Raw genomic sequence first — 23,132 nt, forward strand, 5'->3', positions numbered from 1 at the left:
CCTTCTCATTAACTTGAACTTTACCACCAGCTAGGACTACCAAAGTGCTGTTCGAAAATGTCGTGTCTAATATTTAATCACATTAAGATGATTCTATAACACATATTTGTTACAGAAATTCTGTTTGCCTCTGTCAAATTCTTTTCCAGAGTGAATAACTGGATCACATGTTTTTGAAAGACAATTGTATTTGGAAAAGGAGGTCTTAGCTTTACTCCCACCATAGTACAAGGTAAGGTCGTGGGTGGGCACAAGGGCAGGCCAGGGACAGGTGCTCTCGAGGGTGAGGCTGCCTTCTCACGACTGACGGCTTTATATAGGATTCACGAATACTCAGGAATTTCCATGGACTAGGTAAGTTCATTCTCAACCTCACCATTCTGTTCTGACAGGGCATGTTAGGAGCTTATGTCTTTGTAAAGCTTTAGAATCTCTCATGTTAGGAGCTTGTGTCTTTGTAAAGCTTTAGAATCTCTCATGGAAATAATAGCAGTTTTATAGTTGAGAATAAACAGTCAGTCGGGCGCGGCGGCTCACGCCTGTAATCGCAGCACTTTGGGAGGCAGAGGCAGGCAGATGACTTGAGGTCAGGAGTTTGAGACCAACCTGACAACACAAAGCTCCATCAGGCAACTGCCCATAATCCAATTTGGGTATAGCCTCGGGGCCTTAAAGGGAATGCAGTGTCTTTGTTAGTTAAGCCTTTACAATTAAGAAGTGGTTAATTGGTTTTTAACCGATTAGCCTTTACAATTAAGAAGTGGTTAATTGGTTTTAAGTATTTTTTTGCCAAAAAAAAAAAAAAGTGTGATAGATTTCCAACAATCAATTGCCTGATCTATGAAGCAAAGACAGTCCTAGTTTTCAGTCTCATGATTTCCACTCTCTGTAAAGCAGTGTATGCACATCTGGAGCGTGAGGCACCAGGAGCAGAGGGAGCAATGTCCTGACTCTACCGCTTACTGTGTGACCTTGGGCAGGCTGCTGCACCTCCCTGGGCCTCCGATTCCTCATGGGTAATACAGACCAATAGTATTCGTCTCACATGGTCGTTCAGAGGATTAAATGAGCTAATATGTAAAGTGCCGGCAATCTCGTGAGCACTCAATAAATGCCTTGAAAACTGGTCAGAAAACTGGTCAAAAACAGAACTTTATTCTCTTTTAAATGATAGCATAGTAACCAAAACCAACACAAGGAGAATTCAAAATTGCCTCCTGGGGCCAGGTGCGGTGGCTCACCCCTGTAATCCCAGCACTTTGGCAGGCCGAGGTGGGCAGATCACTTGAGATCAGGAGTTCAAGACCAGCCTGGCTAACATGGTGAAACCCCATCTCTACTAAAAATGCAAAAATTAGCTGGGTGTGGGGGCTGGAGCCTGTAATCTCAGTTACTCAAGAGGCTGAGGCAGGAGAACTGTTTGAACCCAGGGGGTGTGGAGGTTGCAGTGAGCTGAGATAGCACCACTACACTCCAGCCTGGGCGACAGAGTGAGACTATCTCAAAAATAAATAAATAAATAGCCTATTGGTAAAGACTTTAAAAATCTGTTCCTTTCTCTGACACAGATAGTAACCTCAATATTATTCATATCTGTCTGGACATTGCTCAGCAGTTGATAAAGGGCTCAGACACATATGCTCCTGTCTGAGCCTTTTACCTTCCCTGAGAGGTGGAGAAAGGCAGGTAGTAAGAGCACCACTTCACAGAGGGGCAAAGGTGAGATTGGTAGGGACAGGAAGCAGGTGGCAGAGGCAAGGCCAGAAATCAAGCCGTCTGGTCCAGAATGCCCCGATTTCAATGGAATGAATGTGCCTTCAAAGGCCAGCTTTAAATCAGGCCCATCGAGACACACTTACCCATCCAGTTCTGCTGTTTCCACATAGCAGAGGCTGTTAGGCTCAGAGCTAGACAGCAGGAGAATGTCAGCCTGTCCAAAACAAAACACACAAATATCACCGAGACCGTGAGGGAAAAGCTGAGCACAGGGGCTGGGGGAGAACAAGAAAGAGAGAAGCAGAACTTGCTCACTTACTGGAACAAAATCATTTTTTTTCAGACGAATGACATCTCCAACTTGAATTTCTTTCCACTTAGCAACTTTGAACCTAAGGATTAAAAGTAATGAGGATTTATTGACATTTTAAGTTATAGGCAAGGGAATTACTATTCTTTCTGGATGCTACAGATTCTGGAAAATGTGTAAGTCACAGAGAAAATGCTAAAATTTTGCTCTTTAATGATGTAAACATATTAAGTGGGGGCATGAAAATCGTATTGACCTCTGAAAGAAGCAATGATGAATGACTTTGATACGTTCTTTTCATCTAGGTTATGTAAGGAAGAGTTTATGGGGGCCACTTATGTGCGTGGCAGGGAAATACTTGCCACCCCCTTTTGTTTTTGCTTATGTCCAACTTGCCTCCCTGCTGTGTTCCTTCTCAGTGACCCATCACTTGCTCCGTACTGGTCCCAGGACAGAAGCACCTACGTTATGGCACCCACCTGGGCCTCCCAGAGTCTTCGTGGGGCTTCAGAGCTTGCCTACTCTCTGCTGTTTAAATTATCTTTATTATTTATTTATTAATTATTATTATTTTTTTTTATTGAGACAGAGTTTTGCTCTGTTGCCCAGGCTGGAGTGTAGTGGCATGATCTCAGCTCACTGCAACTTCTGCCTCCTGGGGTTCAAGAGATTCTCCTGCCTCAGCCTCCTGAGTAGCTGGGACTACAGGCACATGCCACCACGCCTGACTAATTTTTTAGAGATGGGTTTTTACCATATTGGCCAGGCTGGTCTCGAACTCCTGACCTCAGGTGATCCACCACCTCGGCCTCCCAAAGTGCTGGGATTACAGGCATGAGCCACCTCACCTGGCCCGTTAACTTCTTAATTGTAAAGGCTTAACTGACAAAGACACTGCATTCCCTTTAAGGCCCTGAGGCTACACTCAAATTGGATTATGGTCAGTTGTCTGATGGAGCTTTGTGTTGTCACCACAACTTGTGTTTACACAGCTCCTTCAGCCTCCCTAGCGCACCATTTTCAGGGCTTTGCTCACTTCTTGACATCTTTCCCCACATTCCCTTGCTAAAGCGAATTTTCCCTTGCCTGTACTGTCAGAGCATTTTGTTTTTATCTTTTTTATTCTGATATGGATTTTATTAGAATGATGTGTGTAGGTGTCTCATCCTCTGTCTTGAACTATAAATTTCTCAAAGATACTGTCCTTCCTCCAACATACAGAAAGTACTCCATAAGTGTTTGTTAAATTAATGTAGTCAACTGTGACGAAAGAACCAACTCAGCGATCAGTAATGAGTTGTTTTTTGAGCAAGAGGCTTCAGGCAGAACTGCAAATTCAAGTGCTAAAAATAGTAACTAAGGCCTAATTCCAAGACTTTTTATGTGTCAACACTGAGGAAAATAACCTGACTTACAGCCGTACTTCCACTCTGTCTAATGCAAATATAGACTATACCAAGCTATAAATATGTTTAGATGGCTTTTTTTCCTTTGCAAATAAGAAAATTATGTTCCAAAGTTACCTTTCAAGTGTCAAAAGACAAAATCACAACAATTTAAAGATCTTAATTGGCTTTATTTACAATTCCAGGATTAGGAAACACTTCATTCAGTAAAATAGAATAAGTGTCCCAATGAGCCTAGCAGAGGAGGTTGTTGTTGTTGTTAAGACAGGAGTCTCAGCCGGGCCCGGTGGCTCACCCCTGTAATCCCAGCACTTTGGGAGGCCGAGGCGGGCAGATCATGAGGTCAGGAGATTAAGACCACGGTGAAACCCCGTCTCTACTAAAAATACAAAAAATTAGCCAGGCGCAGTGGCAGGCACCTGTAGTCCCAGCTACTCAGGAAGCTGAGGCAGAATGGTGTGAACCCGGGAGGCGGAGCTTGCAGTGAGCCGAGATCGCGCCACTGAACTCCAGCCTGGGTGACAGAGCAAGACTCTGTCTCAAAAAAATAAAAAAAAAAAGACAGGAGTCTCACTAAGTTTTCCAGGCTGGCCTCAAACTCCTGGCCTCAAGTGATCCTCCTGCCTCGGCCTCCCAAAGTGCTGAGATTACAGGCGTGAGCCACCGTGCCTGGCCAACCCATATGTTTAGCCTGTACCATAGCTACCTACACTGGTAAAGAGGAGCTCTGGGTTGCCTTGAATTTGGAAGTCTAGGGTGCATGTCTGGCAGGGCCATGGCCTGAGCAGCCCCTGCAGTGGGGTCACACCTATAGGAACTTGAGCATTAGCAGGGTAGAGCACAGGGGGCCTCCTCAGAGGAAACTGGAACATCGGATAGAAGAATCTAACAGAATTGCCTCCAATATTTCATTATTCAGAATTGCCTTCCAGTAGCCCTGCCAAGAAGGTGCTGGCCTATCCATTTGTCATTTCGGACTTACATGCAAATTTCTATTTTAAAATTTCAGAAATATTGAAATGTAAAACATCTACAATTTTGTTTATTGAAAGATAAGCCAAATTTTTTTTTAATCCTGGAGTTAAGAATTGTATACTAAATTCTTGTAATGTTAGGGGAACTGGGGCATAAACATATATTTAAAATGTATTTTAAATCTCCAAGTCATTTTTGGCCATAAATGAATGGCAGATAAACATATACTGATTAGATGTCTGCCTCCAAAGAAATTAAATTTATTATTTATAGTAGGTTCATTATGTCCACTGGGTATATCGTTTGTATATGTGAAAATGTTTATAACAATATCATAGTTTAAACTTTTAAAAGTGTCGATATGTTAAAAATGTTAATGAATATTTCCTATGGAATTTAGTACCCAAAACAGTCATCTTTTTATCTATTTTTATCACTATCCTTATTAGATTTATTACAACAGGGGTACATACTCATTAAAAAGATAATTTAAGGCCAGGCGCGGCGGCTTACGCCTGTAATCCCAACACTTTGGGAGATCAAGGAGGGTGGATAACTTGAGGTCAGGAGTTTGAGACCAGTCTGGCCAACATGGTGAAACCCCATCTCTACTAAAAGTACAAAAATTAGCTGAGCATGGTGGTGCACACCTGTAATCCCATCTACTCGGGAGGCTGAGGCAGGAAAATTGCTTGAACCTGGGAGGTGGAGGTTGCAGTGAGCCGAGATCGCGCTACTGCACTCCAGCCTGGGTGACAGAGCAAGACTCTGTCTCGAAAAAAAAAAAAAGTTAATGTACTAATAGCCTTCTACATTGTAATAATTATCTCTGAATGTGTTTCTAGGAAGAGTTATGCATTACATCCTTGAAATTCACTTACTAATTAAAGAAGACACCGTACCTGCCATCCTTAATGACTTCACACGTCCTATTGTTGATTTCCTTATCCATTTTATGGCGAGCCTTGAGAAGGAAGATGGGGAAATGCTGTTTTAAACATCTCAATACAGAAGGAAGGCATGAGAACTTAAAGTCAACTCAAAGCAATGACTAGAACATTGTATGAGAAATCCTCACCACATCGTCCACCAGGTCTTTGATTGCAGTGACGCCCAGCACCACAAGCAGGGGCACTAGTGTGGTGTACCAAGCCAGGGTAGAGATTTGAGGAACTGCCTAAAAGAATAAAAGGGCTTATGTGTGTGTCCATGAAGGCATATCAAGCTTACAGGTAACTTACTGCTAATTCTAAGCTTGCTAATTCCAAGTCTCATCACCGCCATCACATAAGTCTACATCCTGCAGAGTGTGTAGGAAAGGCTCTTTAAGCATCTGGACAACCTCCTTCTAGTGGTTCTGTCTAGCTTCTGGATACCTGGAACAAAGTCTAGAGGGCAGTGGCTCCTGAAATGATCTCATTGCAACCTTAACTGGACACCAAGGAAGTTTTGTATCATGATAGCTAAAAGAGAGTTGCTCTAAATTTTTTGTGAAAATCATATTTAACTGGGGGTGAGGGGGTAGGAGTGGCAAGGGAGAAGTCTCGTCTTAACTTTTTTTTGTTTTTTTTTTGAGACGGAGTCTCCCTCTGTCACCCAGGCTGGAGTGCAGTGGCACAATTTTGGCTCAGTGCAACCTCCACCTCCCAGGTTCAAGTGATTCTCCTGCTTCAGCCTCCTGAGTAGCTGGGATTACAGGTGTGTGCCACCACGCCCGGCTAATTTTTTTGTATTTTTAGTAGAGATGGGTTTTCACCATGTTGGTCAGGCTGATCTTGAACTCCTGACCTCAGGCAATCTTCCTGCCTCAGCCTCCCAAAGTGCTGGAATTACAGGTGTGAGCCACCGTGCCTGGCCGAAGTCATCTTAGCTTTTAAGGAATGCATGCATAGTAGGTTCTATACTGCAGGTTTCTCAGTCAGTGGTTTCTGAGAATCTCATGTTGGAGGCAAAGATGGCAAGAGGTACTAGCTGCCTCTGAAAGCAAGAGATTACGAAGAGCATCTCTGAGGTCATTAGAAAAAAGTGCTTCCTTCATGATCATCACCATTGGCCTATCCAAGAAACTGAGCTGGCCTTGCAGGAAGCCCTACCTCCATCAAGACAGCCTCTAGGTTTGAATAAAGATTGGGACACTAGTTTAATAAAGTTATTTCATAACCATCCTCCTGATCACTGGGCTATATAATGTGTGGTTAAAATGACAGGCTTTGGAGTCAACTCCTAGATCCAAGTCTTGGTCAGCTCTACCATTTATGGCTTATGGGACTTTGAGCAAGTTACTTTAGCTTACTAGGTCTCAGCTTTTCTCTGCAAATGGAGGTCATGCCAGGCCTGACCTTCTAGACTAGAAGAATTAAGTGTAGTGACAACACAAGTTAAGAAGCTGCCTACGGCTATTACTGTTACGCTAATTTGGATTGCTGACCTTAAGAGAAGATAACGGCCAGGCGCGGTGGCTTACACCTGTAATCCCAACACTTTGGGAGGCCGAGGTGGGCGGATCACCTGAGGTTGGAAGTTCGAGACCAGCCTGACCAACATAGAGAAACCCCATCTCTACTAAAAATACAAAATTAGCAAGGTGTGGTGGCACATGCCTGTAATCCCAGCTACTCAGGAGGCTGAGGCAGGAGAATGGCTTGAACCTGGGAGGCGGAGGTTTTGGTGAGCTGAGATCACACCACTGCACTCCAGCCTTGACAACAAGGCTGCCTCAGCCTCCATCTCAAAAAAAAAAAAAAAAACAGAGCGAGAAGATAACTGGGGTGCAGTTAGAAGACAGAAAGATCCTTCTTCCCACATCACGGTGAATATGTGAAACTCCTCTTCCCTGCTAGAAGGAAGTAAGGGAAAATGGCCTACTTCCTCAAGAGCGGCACCTTGGAGTTTGCAGTGCTAACCTCTACACACACCTTTCTAAACATCTCCTTTGATAACAGGGCCATCCTTTACTATCTGACTTGAAGGTCTTACAGTTTCCTAAATCATTGCGTATCCATTTCTCCTTAGCATCGTCTCTTCTTTTTCTCTCCTCTCCACGCATCCTCCATCCCCACCTAGACACATATTCTACCCCATTTTCATAAAACCTTAGAGGGTCAATCCCAGCAGGTGTAACTTTTCCAAATCCAACGTTTGCTGTAAAGAATCTGATAAAGTGCCGGGCGCAGTGGCTCATGCCTGTAATCCCAGCACTTGGGGAGGCTGAGGCAGGTGGATCACCTGAAGTCAGGAGTTTGAGACCAGCCTGGTCAACATGGTGAAACCCTGTCTCTACTAAAAATATAAAAATCAGCTGGGTGTGGTGGCAGGCAACTGTGATTCCAGCTACTCGGGGGGCTGCGGCAGGAGAATCGCTTGAACTCAGGAGAAGGAGGAGGTTGCAGTGAGCTAAGATGGCGCCACTGCACTCCAGCCTGGGTGACAAGAGCGAAACTCGGTCTCAAAAAAAAAGCAAACAACCAAAAAAAAAAAAAAAACCGGGGCCTGTTGTGGGGTGGGGGGAGGGGGGAGGGATAGCATTAGGAGATATACCTAATGTTAAATGACGAGTTAATGGGTACAGCACACCAACATGGCACATGTATACATATGTAACTAACCTGCACGTTGTGCACACGTACCCTAAAACTTACAGTATTATAAAAAAAAAAAAAAGAATAAAAAAATAAAAAAAAGAATCTGAAAAAACCAAGTGGATATTCTGAGCTTAAGCTTTGTAATCCGCATGGCAGACACTAAAGGTTGATTCTGGCGCTAACTAGTGTGTGTAGAGTTCCCTCGAATATAGCAACAGTTCTTTCATAGTTAAACTCATGCTCTCCGGATAACTGGATGCTTTGCCACAATTAGGAAAAAAAAAATTTTTAAGTAGGCCTTTTAAAATGTAAAAACAGTTCACAAAAATAACTTACTGAAATTTATGACCAAAATTTTAATAAAAAATCAACGATCTTTTTGGGGGGAAATTCAGCATCTAAATACAATAATAAAAGACAAGCACAAAAATAGGTTTAATTTTAAGGTACAAATAATTTTACAAAGTAAGGATTTTATTTTATTTTTTTCAGATGGAGTTTAGCTCTTGTTGTCCAAGCTGGAGTGCAATGGTGTGATCTCGGCTCACTGCAACCTCCGCCTCCTGGGTTCAAGCGATTCTCTTGCCTCAGCCTCCCGAGTAGCTGGGATTACAAGCGTGCACCATCACACCTGGCTAATTTTTTGTATTTTTAGTAGAAACGGGGTTTCACCAGGTTACCCAGGCTGGTCTCGAACTCCTGACTTCAGGTGATCCACCCGCTTCAGCCTCCCAAAGTGCTGAGATTACAGGTGTGAGCCACCATGCCCAGCCTTTTTTTTTTTTTTTTTTTTTTAGACGGAGTCTCGCTCTGTCACCCAGGCTGGAATGCAATGGCATGGTCTTGGCTCACTGCAACCGTCGCCTCCCGAGTTCAAGCGATTCTCCCACCTCAGCCTTCCGAGTAGCTGGGATTACAGGCACCCACCATCATGCCCGGCTAATTTTTGTATTTTTGTAGAGATGGGGTTTCACCATGTTGGCCAGGCTGGTCTCGAACTCCTCACCTGAGGTGATCCGCCCGCCTTGTCCTCCCAAAGTGCTGGGATTACAGGCCTGGGCCACTGCGCCTGGCTGGATTTTAGTTTTATTCACTTCAGGGATACCAGTTTTAACACCCATATCAGTATAACATGAACTTTTTAAAATACAGAATTAGAATAATATTTCCGTTTGCTCCCTTTCCCTGTTCATATAACACTGATTGAGCTGGTTCTGTGTATGAGGCACTGTTCCTTTATGTACAGAACCCTGATGCTAATATAAAACACTTTCAAGATTATTCGCATTATATGTGTCTACAGCTTAAATGTTATCGAGTCACTATAATTCAAACAGATTTAAGATAGCAAACGGCATTACCTGTAAGATAAGAAGAACCAGGAAATATAGATTGGCTGCTCTCTTAAATTGCTCAAACAGATTCATTGGTATAAAGGTAAATGCGTTGTACTTGTATGTTTTAATTGCATTATTCTGTTGGAAAAAAAAAAGAGTCATTCTAAATGATGCTGTATTTATCACAATGTATACAAATCTGCAAAAATCATTAAGTCCCACAGCTTACAGTGACAAAAGAACATAACCTGTCAGAAAGATATTGAGGATTTTGGCTGGGTGCGGTGGCTCATGCCTGCAATCTCAGCACTTTGGGAGACCGAGGTGGGTGGATCACTTGAGCCTAGGAGTTTGAGACCAGCCTGGCCAACATGGTGAAACCCCACCTCTACTAAAAATACAAAAGTTAGCCAGGCGTGGTGGCATGCGCCTGTAATCCCAGATACTTGGGAGGCTGAGGCAGAAGAATCACTTGAACCCGGGAGGCAGAAGTTGCAGATCGCCCCACTGCACTCCAGCCTGTGTGACAGGTGAGACTCTGCCTTAAAAAAGAAAAAAAGAAAGAAAGATACTGATATTTCTTTTAAGCTTTTAATTCTAGCCAAGCAGCCAAGCCTCAAAATGACTACTTGGAGTCTTATGACAGAGGCATTAACAAGAAACAGACATCAGACTGTGACCAAATAAATCCTGCTGTCAGATTCCTTGACCCATTAGAGACTGTTAGAAAACAGGGTAAAGGTAGACAACAACATGGCCAAAGCCAGGAAAAGTGACGCTTTTATTTAAGTGAGGAGACAGAGCCTACTATGTAAGAAAGATCAAAGGGTACTGTAGTGGGTTGCATTGTGTCCTGCAAAAGATACGTTCAGGTCTTAACGCTAATACCTATGAATGGGATCTTATTTGGAAATAAGACCTTCGCAGAGATAATCAAGATGAAGATATATGTGATTAGGACAGGCTCTAATTTAATGAGGTGCTTATTCGGACTGGGGTCCCTATAAGAGGAAAGTTGCACACAGACACACACAGGAAGAGTGCCCCTTGAAGATGGAAGCAGAGATTGGGGTGACTTCATCTGTAAGCCAAGGAACTCCAAGGATTGCCAGTGGCCACCAGAAGCCAGGGGAGAGGCAGAGAACAGATTCTCCTGCAGAGGCTCCAGAAGGAGCCAACCCTGCCAACAGCAAGATTTCAGACTTCTGATCCCTGCATCAGGAGAGAGTAAACTTCTGTTGTTTTAAGCCCTCCAGTTGTGGTACTCTGCTATGGAAGCCCTTGGCATTAAAACACACATCTTACAACATTTAAGCCCACACTTAATATTTATTATTATTATTATTATTATTGAGACAGGATCTTACTCCTGTCACCCAAGCTGGAGTGCAATGGCACAATCTCAGCTCACTGAAACCTCTGCCTCCTGGGCTCAAGCGATTCTCTTGGCTCAGCCTCCCAAGTAGCTGAGACTGTGGGCACATGCCACCATTCCAGGCTAATTTTTGTATTTTGCGTTTAATCTTTAAGCATTCTTTATCACATTCCAAAGGTAATAAGCATTTTTGAGTCAAAAATATGTTTAAAATCTCTAAATCCATTCCAGGCAGAGAAGGGGAAGATAAGTTCTTAAGAGATTCCTTTCAAACTCATTACTTTCAAACAGGAGGCTTCTGTGCCATCATTGTATATTCTTTCATAAAACATTTCTAAGAGAGCTTAAAATTTAAAAAAGAGAGAGAAAATTTCAATCTACATAATTCTGTTTTGTTTCAAGTCACCCCCTACCCACCCCAAAAGTAAACATCAATAAAAATGACATTCTATAGAAACAATGATGATTATCAATAGCCCCAGGCAGGTGGTTACGTGGAAGGCAGGTGTAGCATGAAGGTAGTAAGCATGCCAGCTACTGGAAAAAACTGCATTTTAATAAAAGCAATTCAGAAAGTTGACAACTCACCGCATATTTACTCTCCTTAATACAAAAGAATTTTGTGTTCATAAAGCGAGGTTGTTCGTGGTACTTGCGATCGTTTGCTTTGACTTGCCATGTACATTCTTTAAAAAAAAGGGAGAAAAGTTCGTAAGTAGCAAATTAACATGTTGTTATGAGTTGAATTGTGCCTTCCCCAGATTCAAATATTGAAGGTCACATCCTAAATGTGACCTTATTTGGAAACTGCTCATTGCAGATGTAATCAAATTAAAGTGAAGTCATTAGAGAGGACCCTAATTCAACATGACTGATACCTTTACAAAAAGGGAAATTTGGACACAGAGATAGATGGAAGACAATGTGAAGTCGCAGGGAGAAAATGGCCATCTGCAAGCCAAGGAGAGAAGCCTAGAACAGATCTCTCCCTTGTAGCTCTCAGAAGGAATCGATCCTGCTGATACCTTGATGCCTAGAGGAAGGCATAAGCATGCTGCTGCTATGAAAGCTGGAGGCAAGCATGCTATAAATCAGGAAGAAAATGAGGAAGCAGGCCGGGCGCGGTGGCTCACGCCTGTAATCCCAGCACTTTGGGAGGCCAAGGCGGGTGGATCACGAGGTCAGGAGGTCAAGACCAGCCTGGCCAAGGTGGTGAAACCCCGTCTCTACTAAAAACAGCCAGGTGCGGTGGCGGGCGCCTGTAATTCCAGCTTCTCAGGAGGCTGAGGCAGGAAAATTGTTTGAACCCGGGAGGTGGAGGTTGCAGTGAGCTGAGATTGCGCCACTGCACTCTAGCCTGGGCGACAGAGCAAGATTCCATCTCAAAAAAACAAAAAGAAAAGAAAAGAGAACGAGGAAGCACCTCTTTGGCATCAAGTTCTCCATGAGCATGCCTGCTGGATGAAGCTCCCTTGAGTGACGCACATAATGGAGAGAACTAGGTTTTGATGAATCCCCACCAAATTGGCAAAGAGGAGAAATTAACAATGAGTGTGGCACAACTATTTTTGGAGATGGGAATATATTAAAAGACACTTGAAAGTAAAAAATTACAAAAATATCAGTCTTAACAACTATAATAATAAAGATATACTTAAAAAAATATTATATTTCACTTTTTAAATGACTTATTATCCTTTTTTTATTTCCTTTGAGACAGAGTCTCACTCTGTCACCCAGACTGGAGTGTAGTGTGTGATCTCGGCTCACTGCAACCTCTGCCTCCTAGGTTCAAGTGATTCTTCTGCCTCAGCCTCCTGAGTAGCTGGGATTACAGGTGCTTGCCACCACACTCGGCTGATTTTTGTATTTTTAGTAGAGACGGGGTTTCACCATATTGGCCAGTCTGGTCTTGAACTTCTGACCTGGTGATCCACCCGCCTTGGCCTCCCAAAGTCCTGGGATTACAGGCGTGAGCCACTGTGCCTGGCAAAATGATGTATTTTCTAGACTCCCACTCCAAAGGAAATATGGACAATATGGCAAGAGTAACAAGTGTAGGCCGAGCATGGTGGCTCACACCTGTAATCCTAGCAGTTTGTGAGGCCGAGGCGGATGGATCACTTGAGGTCAGGAGTTCAAAACCAGCCTGGCCAACATGGTGAAACCCCGTGTCTACTAAAAACACAAAAAATTAATGGGGCGTGGTGGTGCATGCCTGTAATCCCAGCTACTCGGGAGGCTGAGGCAGGAGAATCTCTTGAACCTGGGAGGCAGAGGTTGCAGTGAGCCGAGATAGTGCCACTGCACTCCAGCCTGGGTGACAGAGGGAGACTCTGTCTCAAAAAAAAAAAAAAAAAAAAAGTAACAAGTGTAGACTATTGAGGAATGCACATAATTAACCTGATTGCTTTTTTAAAGCCACAATATCACTATTGAACATTTTTCTCACATCATTTTGGCTGCCTTTCATCGGGTAATCATAACAGTTGTGATATTACAAATGAAAATGTTCCTGGCATTTTTGTAGCTCAAGTGCAATCTTATCAAAAGAGAAAATAAAAATGGAAATATAAAGCCACTCATAAGCACTGTAATCATGTATGCAATCAGAACAGCTCATTCCACTCAAAAAGGCGATCTCAAAGTAGGTAGATAAGACCTTATATAAGGTACTCTTGAATCCATTCTATTTGGTGGTAATTTGCAAATGCATGTGCTTTTAATGGTTTACTTTAGCTCACAGATGACTTGTGACACATCCCAGCCACCAGGGTTCTAGAACACTGTTCAGAACCACTGTTCCAAATTTCAGGAAGGCTGAGAAGAAAAACAGACAAGATTTCTCAAGAAGACAGAAAAGGCCAATAAAGGATTTTTAAAAAGTCAATTTTAGAAATACTCAAGCAGAAAGAAGAAACTGCCTTGTTAAGGAGCTGGACATAATGATCTTTCCCAGTCCACCTCTGGTCCATCCCCCTTGTGGCTCTCTAAATCTGCTTCATAATTAAGCCACCAGCTGGTGGTGGCTCTGTCTAGTCCCAGCACTATACCCTCATCCCTGGCCAATTTTGATTTGGATGATTCAGACAGAGGAGGGTGGCATCTGACCTCGAGTAGGAGCAGTGAGGGGTTACCAGAAATGACCTTGATCTCTTAATTTTACACTTCTGCCAATACTGTGGGGAGCCTGGAGAAAGTAACCAGTATGTCTTTGTCTGCAATTGAACCACAAACGCATTTTTACTCAATTTTAGAAATCTGACTGCAGTCAAGTAACCAATAACCCTATTTCCAGTTAAAGATCCTTGTTTGGCCTAATTCAGACAAATCAGGGGACAAACAAATTGATGCCTACTTCTGATTCATCTATGAGTTTAGGCTAATTGCTTGAGCTGTATTTCAATGAGTTACCATGAAAATATGAAAACAGAGCTCTGTGGACAGACACACTTGCAGAAGACAGCACCTTGCAACCCTCTCTTGGAAGTTCAGTGGATTTGCTGGTACATTAAAGGCTGTGAGAAGTCCTGTAGTAAATAAACTGATTTTATTTTATAAGTTAAATGTTTAAAATGCTTTAATATTTAAAATAGCTTTTCCAAAATTAATATAATCACAGGCACTTTTTAAAAAATCACAGAACACTTATTAACATGAGTCAAGAAGTGCTGCACTGATGCACATGCCTTTAGAAAGGGCAGCAAAACAGCGCACAGAGGAATTGACCTTTTTGAGCAAACATTTATTTTAAGTGTCTACTGGGAACAGAGAACTTTACTGGACACTTGAACTACAAAGATAATTTACAGAAAAAGTAGGCATCTTGCCCCATTTTCTTTTTTTGTCCTTTTTTCTTTTTCTTTTTTCATTTTTTTTTTTTTGTTTGAGACAGTCTTGCTCTGTCATCCAGGGTGGAGTGCAGTGGTGCGATCTCAGCTCACTGCAGCCTCTGCCTCCCAGGTTCAAGCAGTTCTACTATCTCAGCCTCCCCAGTAGCTGGGACTACAGGTGCACACCACCACGCTCGGCTAATTTTTGTATTTTTGGTAGAGATGGGGTTTCACCATATTAATCAGGCTGTTCTCAAACTCCTGACCTCAGGTGGTCCACCTGCCTCGACCTCCCAAAGTGCTGGGATTACAGGCTTGAGCCACCATGCCTGGCCACTTTTTCTTTTTCTTTTCTTTTCTCTTTTTTTTTTTTTTAAGAGATGGAGTCTCACTATGTTGCCCAGTGCCTAGGCTGGCCTCAAATTCCTGGGCTCAAGTGATCCTCCTGCCTCAGCCTTCAGAGTAGCTGGGATTACAGGCATGCACCACACTATGCCTGGCTCATCTCATTTTCTAGAATGGATATATTGACAAAGAAAAGAGAAGAAATAAGAAATGCAAAAAATGCACCTTCGCCATATGGCCCTTTAGCTAAAAGTTACAAAACTAACAAGGGTGTGCCATCAGAACTATCCATGTACATGTACAGAGATGATTTTAACAGCTGCCATGTGACATGTGGCTCAAAGTCACCCTGAGTCTACTAAATGGTTGTGTTGTCAATATATTTAAATACGGCTACGTGCTCTCCAGAGTGTTCCCATGATCACCACGTCCTTTGATCAGTGCCATCTGGAAGAGCAGATGAGTGCAGCCCTCCCCTCCTCCTCTCTCTGCTGGCTCCGAATGCTTGCTTACAGACCCACCAACAACCAAGAAGCTGCACTGGTTGGTACACACTGCAGCAAACAAGTGAAGCAAGAAGATAAAAAGTCCAACATCAAAAAGAAAAAAAAAACCATAGAAACAATTGAAGAGAGAATGGGTAAAGCACATGAAAAGACAGTTCATACAAAGGGAAATTCAATGTTGCTCTCGCTGAGGCTGGAGTCCAATGATGCGATCTCAGCTCACTGCAACCTCTGTCTCCTGGGTTCAAGAGATTCTCCTGCCTCACTCTCCCGAGTAGCTGGGGTTACAGGAGCCTGCCATCACGCCCGGCTAATTTTTGTATTTTTAGTAGAGACCAAGTTTCATCATGTTGGCCAGACTGGCCTTGAACTCCTGACCTCAGGTGATCTGCCCACCTCGGCCTCCCAAAGTGCCGGGATAATGGGCATGAGCCACCGTACCCGGCCTCAAATGGCTCTTAAACCTGTTAGAAGATACTTGGATTCCTAAAAGAGAAATGCAATTCTTCACTGAGATAATAGTTTTTATCCTATAGTAGCAAAATATTGGCAAATGGTAATGCTTGGGATGACATTCTAGGTTCAAAAGAGAGCAGAGAAACAGACACTCCGAGGTAGCCTTTATGGAGAGCAATTTGGCCAGATCTCAAAATTTAACACACACATGCACTGACCGAACAATCACACTTCTAGGAAATATCCCCCATGTACCTACTGCAGGGATTTTCAATGCAGCCCTATTTATCAGAATGACTAGAAACAACCCAAGTGCCTACTGGGAGCAGCCAGTTAAACACGATTACAATGAAAGCCTATGCAGTCAGCAAAAAAAGAATGAGGTGACCCCATAAATATGATAGGAATGACCTCCAAATTATACTGTTAAGAGACAAAAGCATAAGGGTATCTACCATCTTGTGCTTCCAGCTATGTGATGCACAGAATTCATACACAATATGAATGCATATATGCACACACATGTGCACATCTATGTTTCTGCATATGTGTATGGGTATATAAGGAAGCAAGTTTGTAAGCATTCTTTGCGCATACAAACATCTATCTCTCTGGAAGGACATATTTTGAGAAACTGGTAACCGTAGTTTCTTTTTGTCATTTTTTTAAAAGACAAAGTCTCATTGTGGCACCTGGGCTGGAGTACAGTGGCATGCTCATAGCTCACTGCAGCCTCTGAACTCCTGGGCTCAAGTGATCCTCCCACCTCAACTTCTGGAGTAGCTGAGACTAAAGTGCACGCCATCGTACCTAATTTTTAATTTTTTTTGTAAAGATGAGGTCTTGCTTTGCAGACCAGGCTGGTCTTGAACTGCTGCCCACAAGCTATCCTCCTGCCTTGGCCTCCCAGAGTGCCGGGATTACAGGTGTGAGCCACCGTGCCCAGTCCAGCAGTATTTTTTTTGGAAAGGAAACTGCATGACTGAGGGACAGAAGAGGCAGGAAGGAAAACTTCATTTTCACTCTGGACCCTTTTCCAATTGGATCATTTACATGTATTACTGTTTTAAAGCAATGTTTGTGATTCCACTCCTTCCTTCTATTGGCATATATATATATATATATATATATATCTCGAATATGGAGAGGAGCAAGGTGGCCAAATAGAAGCTCGCACTAATTGTAATTCCCATAGGAACATCAAATTTAACAACTATCTACAAACAAAAAAGCACCTTTATAAGAACCAAAACATCAGGCACTCACAGTACCTGGTTTTAACTTTATATTGCTGAAAAAGGACTGAAGAGGGTAGGAAAGATAGTCTCGAATTGCCAATGCCACCCCTCCCCCAGCCCCAGCACCAGATGTGTGGCATGGAGAGAAAATCTGTACGCTTGGGAGCGGGACAGTGCAGCGATTGTGAGGCTTTGCATTGAACTCAGTGCTGCCCTATTACAGACAGTAGAAAGCAAAAGCAGGCTGAACTCAGCTGATGCCAGACCATAGAGGGAGCATTTAGACCAGCCCTAGGCAGAGGGGAGTCTCCTGTACCTTGGTCAGAACTTGAATTCTGGCAAGCCTCGTCACCGAGGGCCAAAGTGCTCTGGGGCTCTAAATAAACTTGAAAGGCAGTGTAGGCCACATGAACTACAACTCTTAGGCAAGTCCTAGTGCTGAGCTGGACTTGGAGCCAGTTGACTTAGCAGGCACATGACCTACTGAGACACCAGCCAGAGCAGCTAGTGGAATGCTTGCTCGGCCCCTCCCCGCCAACCTCACTGCTCCAAAAGAGAATTCTTCCTTCTGCTTGAGGAGGTGAGAGGGAGGAGTAAAGAGAATTTTGTCTTGCATCTTGGATACCAGCTCAGCCACAGTAGGATAGGGCACCAGGCAGGGTCATGAGGCTGTTTCAGGCCCTAGCTCCCAGACAACGTTTCTAGACAATCCTGGATCAGAAGAGAGCCTGCTGCCTCGCAGGGCAAGGACCCACCTCTGGCAGGATCCATTACCTGCTGATGAAAGAGCCCTTGAGCCCTGAATAAACAGTAGTGACACCCAGTTAATATCCAAGGCTATGGGCCTTAATTGAGGCTAACATATTCTGGCTTTAGGTGTGACCCAGCACATTCCCAGCTGTGGTGGCCATGGTGAGAGATTCCTTCTGCTTGAGAAAAGCAGAGGGAAAATTAAAGGGTGCTTTGTCTTGCTCTTGATCTTTCTCTCTTTCTTTCTTTCTTTTTCTTTCTTTCTTTCTCTCTCTCTTTGTCTCTTTCTTCTTTCTTTCTTTTCAGAGATGGAGTCTCGCTATGTTGCCTAGGCTGGAGTGCAATGGTGTCATCTCAGCTCACTGCAACCCCTGCCTCCTGGGTTCAAGCAATTCTCATGCCTCAGCCTCCTGAGTAGCTGGGATTACAGGCATGTACCACCTTGCCCAGCTAATTTTTTTAAATTTTTTATTTTATTTTATTTTATTTTTATTTTATTTTATTTGAGATGGTGTCTCACTCTGTCACCCAGGCTGGAGTGCAGTGGTGTGATCTCAGCTTACTGCAACCTCCGCCTACCGGGTTCAAGCAATTCTCCTGCCTCAGCCTCCCGAGTAGCTGGGATTAGAGGTGTGTGCTACCATGCTTGGCTAATTTTGTATTTTTAGTAGAGATGGGGTTGCACCATGTTGGTCAGGCCAGTCTTGAACTCCTGACCTCAAGTGATCCACCCACCTTGACCTCCCAACGTGCTGGGATTATAGGTGTGAGCCACCGTGCCCAGCTGTGACAGGCTAATTTTTGTATTTTTTGTACAGACAAGGTTTCACCATGTTGGTCAGGCTGATCTCAAACTCTTGACCTCATGATCCGCACACTTTGGCCTCCCAAAGTGTTGGGATTACAGGAGTGAGCCACCGCGCCCGGCCTAATTTTTTTTATTTTTAGTAGAGACAGGGTTTCACCATGTTGGCCAGGCTGGTCTCTAACTCCCGGCCTCAAGTGATCTGCCCGCCTCAGCCTCCCAAAGTGCTGGGATTACAGGCATGAGACACTGAGCCCAGCCTGCCTTGTACTTGGTACCACCTTGGCCATGGTGGGGTAAAGCAACAAATAGAGACCCCTCTTGGGGTCCCTGAGTCTAGGCCTTAGGTTCTTGGATGACATCTCTGGACTTGCTTTTTGCCAGAGGGGAGCTCACTGCCCTGAAGGGTGACTGAAAGCATTTACCACAAGCTGACTGAAGAGGCCGTAGGCCTTTACTGAACATCAGCAGTAACCTGGCAGCACTCCTTATACGCCTGTGGTGGTGGCGGACATGGGGAGAGGCCCCTGAGCCTGTGGAAAAGGGAGAAGAGTGGAAAGGACTGGCTAATGGTTTGAGCGCCAGCTCAGCCACAGTAGAATAGACAGGACACCAAGTAGATTTCTAAGGTTTTGGACTCCAGTCCATGGCTCCCAGATGGCATCTCTGGATCTGGCTGCAGCCTGGGGGAACTCACTGGCTTGAAGCTAGCCTGGCTGGCTTCACGACAGGGCATTGAGGGAACATAGGCAGCCAGATCATGGTTACAGTGGGCCATGGCGAGACCCAGTGTGGTGCCAGCTTCAGGTCTGACCCAGTACATTCTCAGTGGTGATGGCCATATTGGTGCTTGTATCACCACACCCCTAGCTCTGGGTGGCCCAGAACAGAGGGAGAGAGAGAAGGAGAAAGGGAGAGGAGGGAGGAGGGGGAAGGGGGAGAGAGAAATAGCGAAAAAGAGAGAAGAGAGAGAGAGAGATTGATTCTGTTTGGGAGAAAGTAAGCAGCAAGAACAAGAGTGTGGGCTTGATAATCCAGATAATTCTTCCAGATAGTCTGCAAGAAATGCAGTGTCATTGAGCTTGGGATGCCCTCTAATGCAGAAATGGGTTCAATCATAATATCCAAGTTCTTTTGAATACCTGGAAATCCTTCCCAAGAAGGATGGGTATAAACAAGCCCAGACTGTGAGGGCTACAATAAATATCTAACTCTTCAATGCCCAGACATTGATGAACATCCACAAGCATCAAGAACATCCAGGAAAACATGACTTCACCAAACTAAATAAGACACCAGGGGCCAAACCTGCAGAAACAAAACTATATGACCTTTCAGACAGAAAATTCAAAATTGCCATTTTGAGGAAACTCAAAGAAATTCAAGATAGCACAGAGAAGACATTCAGAATTCTATCAGATAAACTTAACAAAGAGGAAACTCAAATAAATTCAAGACAACACGAAAAATTTTAGAATTCTATTAGATAAATGTAACGGAGATTGAAATAATTAAAAAGAGTCAAGCTGAAATTCCGGAGTTGAAAAATGCAACTGACATACTGAAGAATGCATCAGAGACTTTTAATACCAGGATTGATTAAGTGGAACAAAGAATTAGTGAGCTGAAAGATAAGCTATTGGAAAATATGGTCAGGGGAGACAGAAGAAAAAAGAATAAAAAAGAATGAAGTACACCTACAAGATCTAGAAAATAGACTTAAAAAAGCAAATCTAAGAGTTATTGGCCTTAAAGTGGAGGTACAGAAAGAGACAGGGATAGAAAGTTTATTCAAAGGATAATAACAGAGAACTTCCCAAACCTAGAGGAAGATATCAATATCCAAGAACAAGAAGGTTGTAGAACACCAAGCAGATTAACCCAGAGAAGACTACCTCAGGCATTTAGTAATCAAATTCCTAAAACTCAAGGATAAAAGGAAGGATCCTAAAAGCAGCAAAAGAAAAGAAACAAATAAAATACAATGGCACTCCAATACGTCTGGCAGCAGACTTTTCAGTGGAAACCTTATAGGCCAGGAGAGAGTGGCATGACATATTTAAAGTGCTGAAGGAAAATATATTCAAGTATAAAGGAGAAATGAAGACCTTTCCAGACAAACAAAAGCTGAGGGATTTCATCAACACTAGACCTGTCCTACAAGAAATGCTAAAGAGAGTACATTAATCAGAAAGTAAAGGATGTTAGTGAGCAATAAGAAATCACCTGAAGGCACAAAACTCACTGGTAACAGTTAAGTATACAGAAAAACCCAGAATAGTGTAACACTGTGACTGTAATATGTAAACTACTCTTCAGTAGAAAGATGAACTGATAAAAAATAGTAACTATAACAACTTTTCAAGACATAGTACAATAAGATATAAATAGAAACAATAAAAAGTTAAAAAGCAGAGGGAGGAAGTTAAAGTGTAGAGTTTTTATTAGTTTTCTTTTAGCTTAAAATAATGAGTTATTACACAGTACTTACAAGCCTCATGGTAACCTCAAATCACAAAACATACAATGGATACATACAAAATAAAAAGCAGGAAATTAAAGCACACCACAAGAGAAAACCACCTTCACTAAAAGGTAGAAGGGAAGGGAGGAAAGAAGGAAGAGAAGACCACAAAGCCACTGGAAAACATAACAAAATGGCAAGAGTAAGTCCTTACTTATCAATATAACATCAAATGTAAATGGGCTAAGCTGTCAATCAAAAGACATAGAGTGGCTGAATAGATTAAAAAAAAAAAAGACCCAGTGATCTGTTGCCTACAACAGACACTCCACCTAGACTGAAAATGAAGGGATTGAAGAAGATATTCCATGCCAATGGAAAGTGAAAAAGAATAGGATATCTATATTTATATCAGACAAAATAGATTTCAAGACAAAACTATAAGAAGAGACAAAGTCACTATATAATGATAAAGAGGTCAGTTCAGCAAGAGGATATAATAGTTTTAAATATTTATCCACCTTACACTGTAGCACCCAGATATATAAAGCAAATATTACTAGAACTAAAGAGAGTGATAGACCCCAGTAAAATAATAGCTGGAGACATCAACACTACACTTTCAGCACTGGACAGATCTTCCAGACAGAAAATCAACAAAGAAACATTGGACTTAATCTGCGCTATAGACCAAATAGATATTTATAAAATATTTCATACAACAGCTGCAGAATACACATTCTTTTCCTCAGCACATGGATCATTCTCAAAGACAGAACATATATTAAGTCACAGAACAAGCCTTAAAACATTCAAATAAATTGAAACAATATCAAACATCTCTGACTGACCACAATGGAGTAAAACTAGAAATCAATAATAAGAGGAATTTTGGAAACTATACAAAAACATGGAAATTAAACAACATGTTCCTGAATGACCAGTGGGTCAATGAAGAAATTAAACAGGAAACTGAAAAATTTCTTCTAATGGAAACATGATAAACCAAAACCTGTGGGACACAGTGAAAGCAGTACTATGAGGGAAGTTTATAGCTATACGTGCCTACATCAAAAAATAAGAAAAACTTCAAACAACCTAATGAAGCATCTAAAAGAACTAGAGCCGGGTGCAGTGGCTCACGCCTGTAATCCCAACACTTTGGGAGGCCAAGGCAGGCAGATCATGAGGTCAGGAGATTGAGACCATCCTGGCTAACACAGTGAAACCCCATCTCTACTAAAAAAATACAAAAAAATTAGCTGGGCACAGTGGCGGGTGCCTGTAGTCCCAGCTACTCAGGAGGCTGAGGCAGGAGAATGGCATGAACCCAAGAGGTGGAGCTTGCATGAGCCGAGATCATGCCACTGCACTCCAACCTGGGCAACAGAGCGAGACTCCATCTAAATAAATAAATAAATAAATAAATAAATAAATAAATAAAAAGAACTAGAAAAGCAAGAGCAAACCAAACCCAAAGTTAGTGGAAGAAAAGAAATAATAAAGATCAAAGCAGAGATAAATGACATTGAAACAAAGAAAACAATACAAAAGATCAACGAAACAAAAATGGTTTTTTGTTTTGTTTTGGTTTGGTTTTGTTTTTTTTTGGAGACAGAGTCTCACTCTGTTGCCCAGGCTGGAGTGCAGTGGTGCGATCTTGGCTCACTGCAACCTCTGCCTCCCAGGTTCAAGCGATTCTTGTGCCTCAGTCTCCTGAGTAGCTAGGAGTAGCCAGGACTATAGGCATGTGCCACCACACCTGGCTAATTTTTGTAGTTTTAGTAGATACAGGGTTCCACCATGTTGGCCAGGCTGGTCTCAAACTCCTGCCTTCAAGTGAGCCACCTACCTCAGCCTCCCAAAGTGCTGGGATTATAGGTGTGAGCCACTGTGCCTGGCCAAGAAATTAGTTTCTTGAAAAGATAAACAAAATTGACAAACCTTTAGCTGGACTAACTAAAAAAAAAAAAAAAAAAGCAAAAAAAGAGAGACCCAAATAAATAAAATCAGAGCTGAAAAAGGAGACATTACA

General features: G+C 42.8%; 1 protein-coding gene across 5 annotated transcripts in view; it reads right to left on the reverse strand.

Annotated features, from left to right (window-relative positions):
- The window catches only part of ATP8B1 (ATPase phospholipid transporting 8B1), a 155,465-nt gene that overhangs the window by 51,805 nt on the left and 80,528 nt on the right, over positions 1 to 23,132 (reverse strand). For all 5 annotated transcript variants that reach the window (XM_063653741.1, XM_054461198.2, XM_063653744.1 and 2 more), the window contains 6 exons: positions 11,289 to 11,386; positions 9,350 to 9,463; positions 5,486 to 5,584; positions 5,310 to 5,371; positions 2,036 to 2,108; positions 1,860 to 1,930 (listed from right to left, as the gene is read on the reverse strand). In XM_063653741.1, the coding sequence (XP_063509811.1) occupies positions 1,860 to 1,930; positions 2,036 to 2,108; positions 5,310 to 5,371; positions 5,486 to 5,584; positions 9,350 to 9,463; positions 11,289 to 11,386 (517 nt within the window). The remainder of the gene's footprint in view (positions 1 to 1,859; positions 1,931 to 2,035; positions 2,109 to 5,309; positions 5,372 to 5,485; positions 5,585 to 9,349; positions 9,464 to 11,288; positions 11,387 to 23,132) is intronic.

Source organism: Pongo pygmaeus, chromosome 17 (assembly GCF_028885625.2).
Source record: "Pongo pygmaeus isolate AG05252 chromosome 17, NHGRI_mPonPyg2-v2.0_pri, whole genome shotgun sequence".
In the NCBI taxonomy this organism is placed as follows: Eukaryota; Metazoa; Chordata; class Mammalia; order Primates; family Hominidae; genus Pongo; species Pongo pygmaeus.